General features: G+C 33.7%; 1 protein-coding gene across 1 annotated transcript in view; it reads left to right on the top strand.

Moving 5' to 3' along the window:
* The window catches only part of EPHA5 (EPH receptor A5), a 332,484-nt gene extending 316,849 nt beyond the window's left edge, over positions 1 to 15,635 (top strand). Inside the window, exons 16-18 of the mRNA XM_022561692.3 lie at positions 3,761 to 3,954; positions 7,452 to 7,607; positions 15,189 to 15,635. Of these exons, the coding sequence (XP_022417400.1) occupies positions 3,761 to 3,954; positions 7,452 to 7,607; positions 15,189 to 15,294 (456 nt within the window). The 3' untranslated portion in view covers positions 15,295 to 15,635. The remainder of the gene's footprint in view (positions 1 to 3,760; positions 3,955 to 7,451; positions 7,608 to 15,188) is intronic.
* The last annotated feature ends 1,472 nt before the right edge of the window (positions 15,636 to 17,107 follow it).

The raw sequence follows: 17,107 nt of genomic DNA, 5'->3' as shown, positions 1-17,107 counted from the left end.
CACTATAAATAACTCAATTTCATTTCTTTCTATGGCTGAGTAATATGTATTAATTTTTCTCTTTCTGACTTACTTCACTCTGTATGACAGACTCTAGGTCCATCCACCTCACTACAAATAACTCAATTTCATTTCTTTTTATGGCTGAGTAATATTCCAGTATATATATGTGCCACATCTTCTTTATCCATTCATCTTTCGATTGACACTTAGGTTGCTTCCATGTCCTGGCTATTGTAAATAGAGCTGCAATGAACACTTTGGTACATGACTCTTACTGAATTATGTTTTTTTCAGGGTATATGCCCAGTAGTGGGATTGCTGGGTCGTATGGTAGTTCTATTTTTAGTTTTTGAAGGAACCTCCATACTCTTCTCCATAGTGGCTGTATCAATTTACATTCCCACCAACAGTGCAAGAGGGTTCCCTTTTTGCCACACCCTCTGCAGCATTTATTGTTTCCAGATATTTTAAGGATGGCCATTTTGACCAGTGTGAGATGATATCTCATTGTAGTTTTGATTTGCATTTCTCTACTGATTAATGATGTTGAGCATTCTTTCAGGTGGTTGTTGGCAATCTGTATATCTTCTTTGGAGAAATGTCTATGTAGGTCTTCTGCCCATTTTTGGATTGGGTTGTTTGCTTTTTTTGATATTAAGCTGCATGAGCTGCTTGTAAATTTTGGAGATTAATCCCTTGTCAGTTGCTTCATTTGCAAATATTTTCTGCCATTCTGAAGTTTGTCTTTTGGTCTTGTTTATGGTTTCCTTTGCTGTGCAAAAGCTTTTAAGTTTCATTAGGTCCCATTTGTTTATTTTTGTTTTTATTTCCATTTCTCTAGGAGGTGGGTCAAAAAGGATCTTGCTGTGATTGATGTCATAGAGTGTTCTGCCTATGTTTTCCTCTAAGACTTTGATAGTGTTGGGCCTTAGATTTAGGTCTTTAATCCATTTTGAGTTTATTTTTGTGTATGGTGTTAGGGAGTGATCTAATCTCATACTTTTACATGTACCTGTCCAGTTTTCCCAGCACCATTTATCAAAGAGGCTGTCTTTTCTCTACTGTAAGGTGTGCGTGGGTTTATCTCTGGGCTTTCTATCCTGTTCCATTGATCTATATTTCTGTTTGTGTGCCAGTACCATACTGTCTTGATTACTGTAGCTTTGCAGTATAATCTGAAGTCTGGCAGCCTGATTCGTCCAGCTCTGTTTTTTATTTTTTTCTCAAGATTGCTTTGGCTATTCACAGTCTTTTGTGTTTCCATACAAATTGTAAAATGTTTTGTTCTAGTTCTGTGAAAAATGCCAGTGGTAGTTTGATAGGGATTGCATTGAATTTGTAGATTGCTTTGGGTAGTAGAGTCATTTTCACAATGTTGATTCTTCCAATCCAAGAACGTGGTACATCTCTCCATCTATTTGTATCACCTTTAATTTCCTTCATCAGTGTCTTATAATTTTCTGCATACAGACCTTTTGTCTCCTTAGGTAGGTTTATTCCTAGATATTTTATTCTTTTTGTTGCAATGGTAAATGGGAGTGTTTTCTTAATGTCACTTTCAGATTTTTCATCATTAGTGTATAGGAATGCCAGAGATTTCTGTGCATTAATTTTGTATCCTGCTACTTTACCAAATTCATTGATTAGCTCTAGTAGTTTTCTGGTGGCATCTTTAGGATTCTCTATGTATAGTATCATGTCATCTACAAACAGTGACAGCTTTACTTCTTCTTTTCCAATTTGGATTCCAGTTATTTATTTTTCTTCTCTGATTGCTGTGGCTAAAACTTCCAAAACTATGTTGAATAATAGTGGTGAGAGTGGGCAACCTTGTCTTGCTCCTGATCTTAGTGGAAACAGGTTCAGCTTTTCACCATTGAGAATGATGTTGGCTGTGGGTTTGTCACGTATGGCCTTTATTATGTTGAGGAAAGTTCCCTCTATGCCTTTTAACTTTTGAGGGACATGGGCATATATATACACTACCAAATGTAAAATAGAAAGCTAGTGGGAGGCAGCCACATAGCATAGGGAGATTAGCTCAGTGCTTTGTGACCACCTAGAGGGGTGGGATAGGGAGGGTGGGAGGGAGATGCAAGATGGAGGAGATATGGGGATATATGTATATGTATAGCTGATTCACTTTGTTATAAAGCAGAAACTAACACACCATTGTAAAGCAATTATACCCCAATAAAGATGTTCAGAAAATAAAATTAAATAATAATAATAAAGATGTATGGTTTTTGAGTCAACTAAAGTGGTAGATGACTCCCAGGTATTTTGCTCATAGTTATTCAGTTATTTATCTGACCATTTATTTTTAGAGTCCTTGAGTACTTTTTCTCTGCCCAAACTTAACTGTTGGTGCTTCTCAGGGACCTTTATTTCATGCCTTCCCGGGGAGATATAAACTATACCCTACTTCAAGCTGTGACCAAGCATTGATGACCCTCACATTTACTATCAGCTCAAATATCTCCTGTACTGCAGACAGATTCCTGTAGATTGCCATCTGTGGTTCCCTACTCACCTCAAATAAAACAAGCCCCAAATTATACCTGTCAACATTTCCCACCCCCATGAATGTGCTAACCGAAGATTAATCACAACAACCATCCGGTGTGAAAGACTTGAACTTGTTTTCTCTCAAATACTTTCTCTACTCTCACCTCTACCCTTATGTTATAAATGTCTCCGAAATCTCTCCATCTGCCACTATTTTTGTTCAGATGCCATTTTCTTTATCATTGAGAGACTGGTTTCTCTACAATCTTTCAAAATTATCTTGGTAAAAATTCTATTCTAATCATCATATTTTTTCCATTTGTCAGATCAAATCTAAAGTGTTTGTTGAAAAATATAATTAAGTTTAATCATTAAGAAATTATTCAAATGGGATTTTGAGAAATATGCTCATTATTATTGGTTTGGGGTATCATTTAAATGTTAAAATTTTAATAATTGAATAAAAGTTGTATTATTATGTTCAGTAGCATAGACAGAATTCTTCTGGAATTAGACATTTTGATGGCAGCAGCAACATTAAGAATGTTTTTGATAAAACAATCTCACAATTAGACTGATACTCATATGTGTGGCTGCATTTAAAATCAGTGATGTTTGTAATGCCTGCACTACTAAACAGTCATTCCAAATTCCTGACAGAAATCAGTAGATGATAATAAACAGCCAGACCTTGACATTATTAAATGATACATAAGACATTTATGCTAATTTAGCCTTTGACTTATCCATCATTTGTCATCCAAAAGTCTCTTTAGAAGTAAAATTGCAGTTCTATTACTTTAAAAAATGTTGTTCTACTTTAAAAAATGTTGTTCTACACATAATTTTTCATTAAAAAGACATTAACTTTTCAGAGAGGCCACTAGAAAAGTTAATCTCCATTTAATTCCAGAATGCGAGGATAAATAAAAGATGAACTGTTTATTTTTATGTCAATTAATTTTACAAATCACCCTACACCAAGATTTTAGGTAAAGATGATTACCATTTATTTTCTTTACCACATGTGAGGAAAGCCTATCTTTTTTTGTATTGTGCGATAGCATATTTTTTCTTTGTTGTATTTTGCAGCAAATGGAATAATCAAGGTTGTTAGAGACAGTTATGCTGCTTGTTACTGCAAGAGTAAGAGTAAGAAAGGATGCAAACTGAACAGTAGGAAATTTCTCAAGCTATTCTGTACTAAATTTGTGGCTTTGGGGGACCGGTTCTGTTTCACTTTACACAGGTGATTAAAGCTGTAGAGGAAGGCTACCGTCTGCCAAGCCCCATGGACTGTCCTGCTGCTCTCTACCAATTAATGCTGGATTGCTGGCAGAAAGACCGAAATAGCAGGCCCAAGTTTGATGAAATCGTCAACATGTTGGACAAGCTGATCCGTAACCCAAGTAGCTTGAAGACGCTGGTTAATGCATCAAGCAGGTACAAGGCCAGTCTGGAGAGGTTTTTCTGAATATTGCTAATTCAGATTGATGCCACAAATATCAAGTTAATGAAATTATTTGTGTACACATGCTAGCCTATGAACCTATATTACACTAATTTATTTGAATATGGTTTTTGCATAATGTTATTCTTTTATAATGAGTGAAATATAAATGATTACATTATACTTTAAAACACCTGTACCTAATCTAATAGTCTAACCTACCAGTTTCAGATAAATGTTAACTATAGCCAGATTCAGGTAGCATTTTAAAAAATCCCCAAATATGTGTATTTTCAGGTGCTTTGGACCCCACATAGGTTTGGATGGGGGAAAATAAGATTATAAGATGATGGGTAAAAGCCAATTAAGCACTGGTATAATTTTAAACAGGAGATATATAACAACAATTACTCTTTGATTTCCTTAGAATAGATTTCACCACCTGTCATATTTTATGAATATCAACAACTCCTTTTCCTTATCCAGTTGAGTACAGATATTTGGATAATCATTTACTGCGTAGTATGAACAGGACTTAAAAATAATAAATGAGTAATCTTGTGGAAAAAATTTGTGTGAACAAATGAGCATTTTTTAAACTTTTCTGAATGCATTTAAATAATGTTACATTATATAAAGCATTCTTACCTCTTTTACCTGAAAAATTACAAAATTATCCTCTCAAAAAATAAATCAGTTTGATTCTGTACTAGAAAATTTACCCAATTGTTATTTTCACTATATATAAGGCAGTTGTCTATCTCCACAAGACAAGGTATCCTGCTGGTAGCTGAATTGGCTGCCCATAGTATGAACTAAATGAGAAACAATTTGTTGATAAAGTTACATAAGTTCTATGATTCTGGTATAACATTTGTTTACTAGGCAAAAAGTCATTTTTAAATATAAATGAGGAATGAATCTTCAAACTCTGTTCAGGCATCATTAACTTTCTATGGTAGCAACTGGAGAATGCATCTTAGAGATCATTCCTTATGTTGTTCCCAAAATAACTGCTTTTAAATTGTTTATTGTCATCTAAAATATTGTGTTTCTCTCATCTACTCGTCTGAGTTATGTTAAGTTGTCACAAATGGATATAAGGAAAGGAAATCATAAAAATATATTTTTATGTTCTAAATTGTATTAATTTATATCAGCATCATCATTATAGCTTGAGAGCAGCTTTAAAATCTCCAAAGAACTTTCATACTTCCTTGTATGTATTATGTAGAATTCAGCTTGCTAGGTTTCATTTAAATAGATTTAGCTTAAGACTATACAGTTGGTCCTCTGTATGTGCAGATGTGGAGAGCTGACTGTACTACACCATTTTATATAAGGGACTTGAGCATCCATAGTTTTGGGTATCCATGGGGTGGAGGGCGGGGTCCTGGAACCAATCCCCTGCAGATACTGGGGGAGGACTGTATCTCTCACTACCCCATCTTTATTCAGTCATCTACAAATCCTGGTTCTAGAAGGTGTTAGTTCCTGATTCACTGTCTCTTTCTCTCTATCCCAACCCATGTCACAAAACTAGGTGATTTGAGTAACCATGTAGATGATATTCAAATATCTCTCAATACTTGAAATTTTCCCCTTCAATGATTTTGGTCTCTAGCCCACCTCGAACTCTTTTTCATAGTCATATTCTAGACTTTGCTATTACCAAAAATTGCAAATCTTCTATAATCTCAACTTCGAGATTCTATACTCCATTCTATCTTCAACAAATCTTTGACTGTACTGTTTAATGGCTACAAATTACTACCAAATGTCCACTTATTCATCCAATAAATATTCATGTGTCTACTCTGTGTCATGCTGTGGGCTAGGTGCTGATTATACAACATTGAGAAACACACAGTTGGGGGAGAGAGAGATAAACAAAATAAAAGCATTGTGAAAGTGAGAGTAGAATTTAGCAGAATAACTATGAGCTAGAGTGCTTGTGCAGGTAAGACATGATGATGTCTTGAACTAAGGTGGTGACAAATTAAATAGAAATGGTCAGATTTGCAATATATTGGAAGTCGAATGGATAGTACACACAATTATAGATTGTGAGGGGACTGAAAACGAGGAAGGAGCAGACTGTTGTATCATAGAGTATAAAGACGAGAACTTCAGGAAGAATTGGATGTGGAAAAGATGAGTAGTGTGGCTTTGGACATGTTGTGATGAGAACCCCAGGAACTAATGGAGACATAAAGTAAGCATATGAATATATGAGAGATTTAGGCAGGAGATGAAAATTGGAGAAAAATAGATGCTATGAAAGTGGGTAAAACTGCCTAAAGTAGAATAAAGTTATAGCCTGAGTAGACAAGATATAGAGCCATGTCCTGGCTACCTCCAAATTTTAAAGTCAGACAAAGAAGCAAGCAAAGGAGATTGAAGAGACACATACAGTGTTATGATAGCCACAAAAGAGAGAACAATGATTCAAAAAAGGTTGAGGTAAGGTAAAATTTCAAGAGGGAGGTGGTAGTGGTGATTGTTGAATGTTTCTGAAAGGTCAGTCATCTTACATATTGGAAAATCTTCACAGATTTTGATAAAATCGAGGTCATTGCTCACCTTAACCAGAGCAATTTTTATAGAATTGGTGTGGAAGAAACTACACTGAAGTAGGTTGAAGTGTAAATGGGATGTGAGAAAGTACAGAGAACATGAGTAGAAAGAAAGGTATTTGTCCTATATCTTATGGTTGAAATGTACTTAAGTAAACTCCCACTGATGGACATTTAAATTGCTTTTGATGTTTACTTTCATTAGCAAAAATGTGCACATGTACTTTTTGCCATTTTTCCTGATTATTTCCTTAGGATACCTTTCTAGAAATCATCATCTTCCTCATCATCATTATCATATCATATATTATTGGCCAAAGTGTATAAATTTAGTATAGTTAAGAGCATCACATGGTTTGATTAATTCTATTCAGTTTTCTTATGTATTGGGGGTTACATTTTGCTTTCCAGTTCCACTACTGGAATTAACCAGTAATTAGGTGAATTAACAAGCACCCCTGTATATGTAAGAGCATAATATAAAGGATAACTAACTTCTGGTCTCCTGGGAAAGTAGCTTAAATGAGCATGAGTTTCTCTAGTGAAGTCTAGAAGCAATTGGCTTTACACAAATTATCCTGCATATCTCTATTCGGTAGCATTTTCTATATTATTTTTACAAACAAAACAGCTTTAGGAAGTAAATACATCTAAATTACTACATGGAATTTTTAGCTAATGTACACATCAAGCCATTATAAGTCATCATTAACTATCGATAGAAAAAATCTGAGCAGATTTTTTTGTGTTCTGTGTTTTGAATTACTTTCTTCCTTGTTAGCATTTGTATATTTTTCTATTATAAATATACTTATAGACTCAAAGATCCATTGATTATGAGCTAATATTACAATATAATTTGTTACAAAAGAGTTTAAACGTTACTTTTAATATTTGTGTTTTATGTGTTTTAGAGTACCTAATTTGTTGGCAGAACATGGCTCACTGGGGTCTGGGGCCTACAGATCAGTAGGTGAATGGCTAGAAGCAATCAAAATGGGCCGATATACAGAGATTTTCATGGAAAATGGATACAGTTCAATGGACGCTGTGGCTCAGGTGACCTTGGAGTGAGTAATTTTTCTGATAATTTTTACATAATTGCTGGGGCGAGAAAAATTGTTCAGAAACCAATCTGTATGAGGTCAAGGGAAATCAGGTAACCTTTGTCCATGTATGGCAGCTTTCAAAGAAGCCTCTTCATTTTTAGCCTGTATTGTTAACAACTGCATGGTTAATGCTACTTGTGGCCAGTATCTTTGCTTCTTTACTTCAAACAAATAACATTTGCATATTTGAATAATTGGAATAACATCTCCTTGGCAAAATACTGGTACTTTGTGTTGTGGAAAAGATGTTTTCTTGACAGTTTTTATACTGATACCTATGTTATATGAATGTAAATACAAAACAAAACAAACTGTAAGCACAATTGGTGTGGCTAGCCCTAAATAACAACAAAACATACTCTTAAATTTTGGCTCTGATGAATACCCAGGTAACATCACCTTAAGCAGAGCTTCCCAGGCAGGAATCTTGTTTACTCTCTAAGTGGTGCATATTATATTCTTGCAATCCAAGGATATATTAGATCCTGCCTCTGATTTGTTATTTGGTACAATCTCAGTGGAACCAATTGTGCCCTTTTCTGTTTGCACGTTTAAGATAAAGTTTATCAAATCTTATTAAATAAAAATCACTAGAGTTAAATATTGAATTCTTGTAAGTTGTTTGTATCTTATTATATACTCTGTATGTGTAATTACTTTAGCCTAATATTTGTTATTTGTGAAAATTAACTGTTGTTATGGTGGTTACATCTAGATTACATTAACACGAATGATGTTTTAACCTGTGAATAAAATGATAACTTAGTTCAAATTACCTACAAATTCAAAGGTTAAAATATTGTTGTAAGGTTTAAAACATGGTAGAACCTTCTAAAGCACTAAACCACAGACCTTCTTCCATTACTTCACATAATATGAACACTGAGTGCTTGGTTCTCACCATTTCTATTCTGGCATTCTCTGGTTCATTGAATTCACTGCCCATCCACAAAAAGGTAACAGGGTACCATCATTTATCACCAATTAATGTCATATTCTCTCAGCATTTCTCTTCTCCATAACTATAGCTAAAAGGACCTAAAATCACCACTCAGCTGGCTATCTTAATTTATTGAATCTCATTTTCACCATCACCACTAAATCATATATATTTGATGACACATATACTTTGCCCATTATTTCTTTGGACACTCAAAAAACTCATCTGTGCTATACTTAAAATAATAAATGGAAAATTTTACTGATAATTTAAAACTATTTTTACATGATTGCTCTTTAATTTTTCTGTAAAAATGGTCATTTTAATTTATTAAAGTCATTTGTCATTTTATATTAAAATGATACTGTAGGTATTTCTTCTACCCGATGTCAGATTACTTGTAAATATATAATAAAACTATTTGCATTAAATGATGTCTCTTTTTTTTATTAAAATAGCACATATACATGTATATATTTATATCCACTACCTTTTTTGTTTCTCCCTTCAGAGAATAGTTATAATCACCAATAATGGCTTTTGCATTAACTACCTCTGTTTTACTTTCTTTGGGGCCCCCAAATACTGTAAATATGTTGAGTGTTTTAGAATTATGGTTTCACTTTTTCTTATTTCTTTTAATTCCTTTCTCTTTACTTTCCTATTTTCCCTTCTATCTCTAAACTCTCTCATTTTGTATGTTTTCTTTCAAGCCCTAATAGCTTCTTCTATCATCTTATGATGGTCTGCAATTCATTTCTCTTTTCCAGTATTTTTGTCTGGTCAGTTCTTCTCTACCTGGTTCAATTTCTTCTCTCTCTGTTACTTTGGTAGCTTGTTGCCTCCTGTTATATTGCCTCCTGTCAGATATTTTATGTTTTAATTTATTTACTCTGACCAGAATAGTAAGGTGAAATTAAGAGACTTACCAACATCTTCCTGTTCAGAGAATGTTGGTCACCATGTGTCAATTGCTTGGGACCATAATAACACATTCCTTACTAGGAACTGAGCCAGCCAACCTTAACCTCAGTGAAGCTGATTTATTGGAGAGTCCAACACCTTTTAAATACATGTCATCTTGTTTATTGTGGGGTTTTTTGTTTGTTTTTTTAAAATATTTGAATTGGAGGACTGATTTTTTTTAATAAATTTATTTATTTTTTATTTAGTTATTTTTGGCCGAGTTGGGTCTTCATTGCTGCGTGTGGGCTTCCTCTAGTTGCGGCGAGCAGGGGCTACTCTTCATTGTGGTGTGCGGGCTTCTCATTGCGGTGGCTTCTCTTGTTGCGGAGCATGGGCTCTAGGCACACGGGCTTCAGTAGTTGTGGCACACGGGCTCAGTAGTTGTGGCTTGAGGGCTCTAGAGTGCAGGCTCAGTAGTTGTGGCGCATGGGCTTAGTTGCTCCGTGGCATGTGGGATCTTCCAAGACCAGGGATTGAACCCATGTCTCCTGCATTGGCAGGTGGATTCTTAACCACTGCACCAGCAGGGAAGTCCTGTTTATTGTGTTTTTGACCATATTTTTTTCCTATTAGTAAGAACATATTTATCAAAATATTATGTTAAATAACTCACAAAAGAGTGGGTAATCAGTTACTTGTTTGGTCAGAAATATAAGAAACAAAATTATCTATGCATTTTGCTAGCCTTTCACCAAAAAAAGTCAGTCATTATTAAAGACTATGGCAAAGGAACTGGGATATCAGTAAAGACAAACTCTTAACTACTTAATGATTTATATATACATAGTCTTTGCCTATATCTAAACAATAATTTTATGTGGCCTGTATAATACTATAATAAAATAAAATATTAGTGCCAGTATTATTGCCAGAGTATAATAGAAACTGAGAAATGGAAGAAATATTCATACCTGTAATAAATGCTTAGAAAAAAAATAAAATTAATTAATATAAAGCAAAAGATCAAACTGCCATATACCTACATAAGAAAAATATGCTATAATTTGTGCCATTAAATTTGTTCTCATGGTGGGTTTAGAATAAGGAAGAGTAAACAATTACAGTTTTTCAGAACCACATACTTTGGTGAAAATTTCCTTCATAAAGGTTTAATTTTATTTATGTTTTTTGTTTTTTGTTTTTGCCAGCACATACACGTATGGCTTGATGTGGAATAGAAATGACATATTTCAAGATCTTAGAGTTAAAATGTGTTCAATGAAAGTGGCTTTCAACCTTAGATGTTTCTGTCTGCTGATCACTGTGCCTAAACTTTGCTGTTCTGTGAACAGTACTCATATTAGAACAATTGTTGTAGCAGTAATGACGCAATCTGTACTAAGGTGTTTAAGTGCAGTGAGTTACGGTCGATAGGGGGAATTGTGAGCTTGAGGTGAGTTGCAAAATGAATCCAAAGATTTGAATTAAGGACAGTATTACAGCTGTTTTTTAAACTTGTCAGACCAGTACTGTAAACTTTTGATTATTCAGAAAATAAGCAAAGTCCAATGAACTTAAATATTATATCAATTGTGTGTAAGCTGAAGAGATTCCTATTAGTATCACTTATTAAAATAGGGTCTTAAAATATTAAAATATTTTAAAGGAAAGTGTCACAAATCTAGAGCCAAAATTTGTGCAAATAAATTTAACTTATCATTATGCATAATTTATTATATGCCTAAAATACACGTAGGAGTGCTTACTATCCTCTGTGCTCTACATAAGTAAGCTAAAATGTCTAGTGTAACCCTCACAAGGTCTCAACCGTTGAAAAACATAACCAGGTCATGGTTAAGTTCTCTCTTGCCAAATATATGTATATTTATCTTGTACAGTACATATATAATGATTATCAGGATTCTTTTAAGTGAACCAAAGAAGTCCAAACATACAACTGCATAATAAAACTATGACAAAAAGAATAAGCACTGAAATTTGGTGAATATTCATTAAACTCTCTTCTCCCTTCTCCTATCCAGCCAGTGTTGGTGGGGCTAAGTACCAATGATATGGCTAAAAGGTGTGTAAAGCAGAAGGGAGAAGAATGTAAGGGAATGTTTCCTCTACAAGTGGATGAACTACATCCTGAATAATCAAGAGCTGGCTCCAATATCAACTAAACACCTCTCGTTATTCTCCACTTTTCATTCTGCCATTTTAGCACCATAATATCAGTGTTTTCCATTATTTAATATTATGGAATAACATTTGAAAAAAAGATTGGAATATCATCACAACAATGGCAATTCATTATATTTGCAGCGTTTCTAAAACTAACCATGCTTTGTTGACAAAAATCCAAATCATTTTTTATGTAACAATACTATTCTCATCATGTTTAGATTCATAGGCCTATGCTGAAATATAGTTTATCATCATTAGAATTGGCTTTGGGTATTACTTAAGATTACACGTGGTCATGATAAAAATTAGTATAATATTTGTAAAGGGGACACACCTAAAACTTTGCCTTGCTACAAAAATTCCTATATAGAAAAATGAAGTAGTAAAATACATCTTAAACCATTTTCAAGTTATTTTTTCAAAAATCATTGCAAATAGAGCAGCACCTTCATCATGAAATGTAAAATACTTCAGTTTTTATCAAATTTCTCTCACATTATTACTGTTAAATTGACCATTTAATATGTACTTTAAGGAGTAAAATGGAAATTGTTGGAAATCACAAAAGTGTGAGACAAAACTACATAAAAGAAAATACTTTAATGTACTTATCAATATTGGAATAAAGTTACTTAACCTTTATTAGAAACGTTTTTCTAATACCTTTTTAATTCTCATTTGTAGTATTATTAGAAAAATAATAAACGGGATTTTTAAAGAAACTACTTTGCTGCTGAGAACAAGTTTAACTGCATTAATAATCTTATTTCTGCCCACTTTTTAACTGTAAATCACATTGTATAAAGGTAAATGTATATTGCATGCATTATAAATGCTACTTTCTAAATCTCTGCACATTAATTTGACAGCTTTTGAAATGACAGATCAGATTTTAAAAGCAACAGCATTCCATTAAAGACATAATTTATGGCAGTATGTAAAACTCAATGCTGTGTTCTCATAATTCCGTTTATCCCATGGAAGGAGGGGTAGAGATGGGAGGTGAGATGGAGGGAGAGAGAGGAAGAAGGAGAGAGAGAATTTCAGTGGTCTGAACTTCCGTATGAATCTTAGGGGATAATCAGATCATAAGATGATCCTAAATAAAATTTTATGCTTGGGAAAATTCAAACAAATATAATTTAAAATCTAGATATATGAAATGTTCTGAAGAAGGACAGGTTTTATTTGCCTGTAAACACAAACTCTATAACTGCATTAATCCAATACAATTCCTTAAAACATTCATTCTTTAGCATGATATAGATGCCACAAAAAATTTAAATTCCCAAAGCACTGAACCAGAGTCTTTCTTGTGGTTATTTGCAGAGAATGAGGTTATATTTACATATAATATAATAACAGGTTAAGACAGTGGAAACAAAAATAAGTCAAACTAGTGATTTCATGAGTTAGACAAAACAACCAAGAGTTGGAATATGGAATACATACACGCATACACCCATGCCCCCCGCCATAGATGCACACTTCAAATTAAGGTTTTGGTATTGTATATGCAAAGTCCACCCTGTTTGAGCAGGAAAACCTGTAAAATTTTTTCAGGTCTTTCAGAATAAACTGTAATAGCTATTTTCAAAGCCTCATTCCTATTAATTGGGTTGGCCATATGAATTGTGCAGTTTAAGTATGTATATATTAAATCAGTACTTTCAAATCTGAATTTGTCAGAATCACCTGTAGGTTTATAAAGCATGTGATAAAACATATGTTTTAAATTTTATTTCAAGTACTAATTATTTACATTCTCTAGTAGAGGTCGATTGCTTTCAGTTTAAGAAATTTTAGACTCTTTTCTCCTGACTTAGGTCCAAAGTTTGGTAGTGAGCACCCATGAATTCTCCTGTCTTCACAATTCATGATGCATAAATTACATGTGGAAACATGAGTATTAGTTATACAGCCCATAACTGTAGTTGCCATGAAGTATACTTCTATAGATTGTGTTTCCATAGCTTCAGTCAAAGAAGTAAGTGTTTGGTTTCCTTTATTAGATATCTTCTTTCTTTTAGAATTTTGGATATTTGATGTTATATATACAGAGTTCTCATTTTACAGGTGAATAAATAATTACATGTAATTTAAAGTTCTTTGCTCAAAATTATATCTCAGAGAAGTGAGAAATTAAGAGTACGGACTTTGGTGTCAGATTCCTGGTTTTAGTCCCGGTTCTGCTAAGACTGGCTGTGTTATCTAGCCAAGTGATTGCTTTTTTTTTTTTTTTAGCTATTTGCCATTTGCTAAAACTCTCATAAGAAATCAAGAAAACATAAATAGAAAAAGACACCTAAGATATTATTTAGATAAATAATTATTTCCAGTAATAATACACATGGAGGTTAAGTACCCTTTTATTCAATTTGTATCCTCTGATAATTAAGAGATTTCTTTGATCTTCCAAAACTATTCAATTTTACATATAATAATTCTAGTGTCATTGTGTCCAATTCTAAAGAACTCTAAGGCAATCTGAAATTGATGCACTTACTGAATGGAAAAATATTCTACTTTTAGCATAATGTGTTAAATAGAGTAATTATCTAAAAAATCTAACATACCAAACATCCCTTGTCATTTAAAAATCTTGAATTGTTAATGCTCATTTTTTATAATTAACGTTATTATTTGCCAAATGTACCTGAATTATTATATTTGCCAAATGCATATTTTGGGAAAATAGAATTCCTGAATATCCTATGAAATAACATTTAAAAACCATGAGCACTGGCCTTGAGCTCCATAATATGCTAGTAGTTTAGGAATCTAAACATTTATAGTTTTCTTTTGAATAATAAGCTTGTTTAAAAGAAACAGTATGAAAGCATCTTGGTTAAAAAGACTGCTTGATAGCGTGTAATCTTCAGAGTGCTCTAAATACCAATAGAGCCTAGATGTATTTGATAAAGGAAGAAAGCTCCTCTACTTTGGGTTCCAAGTAAAAAATAAAATATTTGTAAGTGTTATAAGAGCAATGTAGTGCTGATTATCCCCTAAAGATATCTGTAATAGAAGATGATTGTGCTGACTGAGTCATTTGAAAAGTTTGGTCTTCAACTGCTTAGCTATGAAATTTTTTAAAGTGTATTTTATGCTCACTTCTTTTAGCAAAAAAAAAAAAAAGTGCTTGTTCATATTATAGGTCCATATTTTCAAAACCGTTCAATGAAATTGTACCCTTTAATTTAAATATTTATTGGTAAGCATGTGCAAATTTGTTTTTTCATTGCTCTGTGCCAACAAAATAATCATGTCCAAAAAGGGTGGCAAATGTATAATATATCACTCCTTGTTGTAAATATATCTTTGACTGCAAACAGATTTTCAGGTACAATTTTAGAGCCTGCTTTTGAAAACTGGACCCTGTATGTCTAAATTGGGACTGTAATCTAATTAGTTTCTGCAAAATGTTAGCCTCTATGCCAGCGTGAAATATTGAGGTGTGCTACAAATTGAATCAATACATACATCCAATGTGTGCTTTCTTCATGCAGGGATTTGAGACGGCTTGGAGTGACTCTTGTTGGTCACCAGAAGAAGATTATGAACAGCCTTCAAGAAATGAAGGTGCAGCTGGTCAACAGGATGGTGCCATTGTAACTTCAGTTAATTGTCACTTCGTCAAGTGAATGATTCTGCACTTTGTAAACAAGCCCTGAGATTTATTTTAACAAAAAAGGGGGTAAAAGGGAAAACTCAGTGATTTCTAAACCTTAAGAAAGCGTTTGTTTCAGCCACAGAATTTGTGATCAGTGTTTTACTAAAATCTCTTTATCTTCCTCTCAATATCTTCATTTTTCATGAAGCAAATATAACCTGCATGGAATAAGAACATGAGGTTAAACATTATCTTATATTACAACAAAATCCTTCTCACTACTTATACAAAATTTTATACATGAAATATATAACTATATATTGCACCTTTTTTTTTTTTTTTTTTTTTTTTGCGGTATGCGGGCCTCTCTCACTGTTGTGGCCTCTCCCGTTGCGGAGCAAAGGCTCCGGACGCGCAGGCTCAGTGGCCATGGCTCAGGGGCCCAGCCGCTCGGCGGCATGTGGGATCTTCCCGGACCGGGGCACGAACCCCTGTTCCCCGCATCGGCAGGCAAACTCTCAACCACTGTGCCACCAGGGAAGCCCCTATAGCACCTTTATAGAAAGAAGGCAGCCCTTTTCAAAATTTCCAAGAATCTGTTTGAAAGGAAAAGTTTTATAGCCATTTGTGGGCCAACAAAAGCTGCAGTTTACTGAAGTTTACTTCAAACTTCAAGTCTTAATTGTCTACATAAGTGTATTGAAGAGCAATATGGTTAGGTAATTTCTAAATAGATATCTTCTTTTGTAATTTTAAATGCTGTTACACAGCGTTAAGTTATAGAAACTAGTGTATAAACATGTTGCTTGATCAAGGACAAGTACAATACAGGGGGTATATTTATTTTTCTGTGTTATAAAATTTACTTATAGTTGTTCTTCTAGAAACTACTAGGTAATAAATGTGAATATACAGTATAATTTGCTATATACCCAGGAATCAATTTAAGTTGGAGCTCTGTGTGTGTGTGGTTTGCACATGTGTGTATTACCATTCTGCTTGCATTGTTAATAGTGTTTTAATTTTAGCAACATTCAGGAACAAGTGTTCCAGAGTGTATTAGGAATTGGAGAAATAGGGAAGCTTAAAACAAAATTTAACCCAAGCTTGTGTCTTTTTTCCTCTCATGTGTCTAAAAGCTACTAAATCTCTTTATTCACCAACAGGAAATGTCTAAAAGACTAAATCCCCTTTGGCGTTTTAAAAATACTTTGTGATATCTGTGATAATGCAGTTCTTCTAGCCATTAATCTTGCACCCCTGTAAGAAATTTCACCTTTCTGAGTCCCAGAAAATATCTTGTCAAGCAAAGTTGACACCGAAGGGCACGTTTTCAGCAGGATGTAGAAGGATTTAACTGTGCAGACTTCTGTTAATGTTGTTACATCCAGCACATAGCACCAAGCATTACCCCTAAGTGTTAATCCTTGGTAACCATTTCCCTTGTGGCTCAGCTCTAAGAAATTTTGATACTAAAGCAGCAATGGAATGATGACAAATACATATGTATATATTTTTCCCTTTAGAATTTTCTCTATGGCAAGACTTGACAGTTTTATTTGTTGATGGCAGTTTATTCATTTGGTAATTTCATCTTGTATTCAGTTACACTGAACTGAATTTATTTTGAGAGCCAATCTAAAGTGTTATTTAATTGGCCTTATTAAGAAATATATGTCCTATGTACATTCTATATACCACACTTGGTGAAGACTGACATTTGAACCATTATTAGAACTTGAACAAAACTGAGCTCCTTGGTGAAATAACCAAGTTTTTTTGTATTATTACACTTTATAAATCATGAATGACATG

Source organism: Delphinapterus leucas, chromosome 5 (assembly GCF_059928025.1).
Source record: "Delphinapterus leucas isolate spDelLeu-1000000601 "Yukka" chromosome 5, BTC_Dleu_Yukka2, whole genome shotgun sequence".
Lineage (NCBI taxonomy): Eukaryota > Metazoa > Chordata > Mammalia > Artiodactyla > Monodontidae > Delphinapterus > Delphinapterus leucas.
Note: the sequence above shows the minus strand (reverse complement) of the source record. Positions and strands in the feature narration are given on the sequence as shown.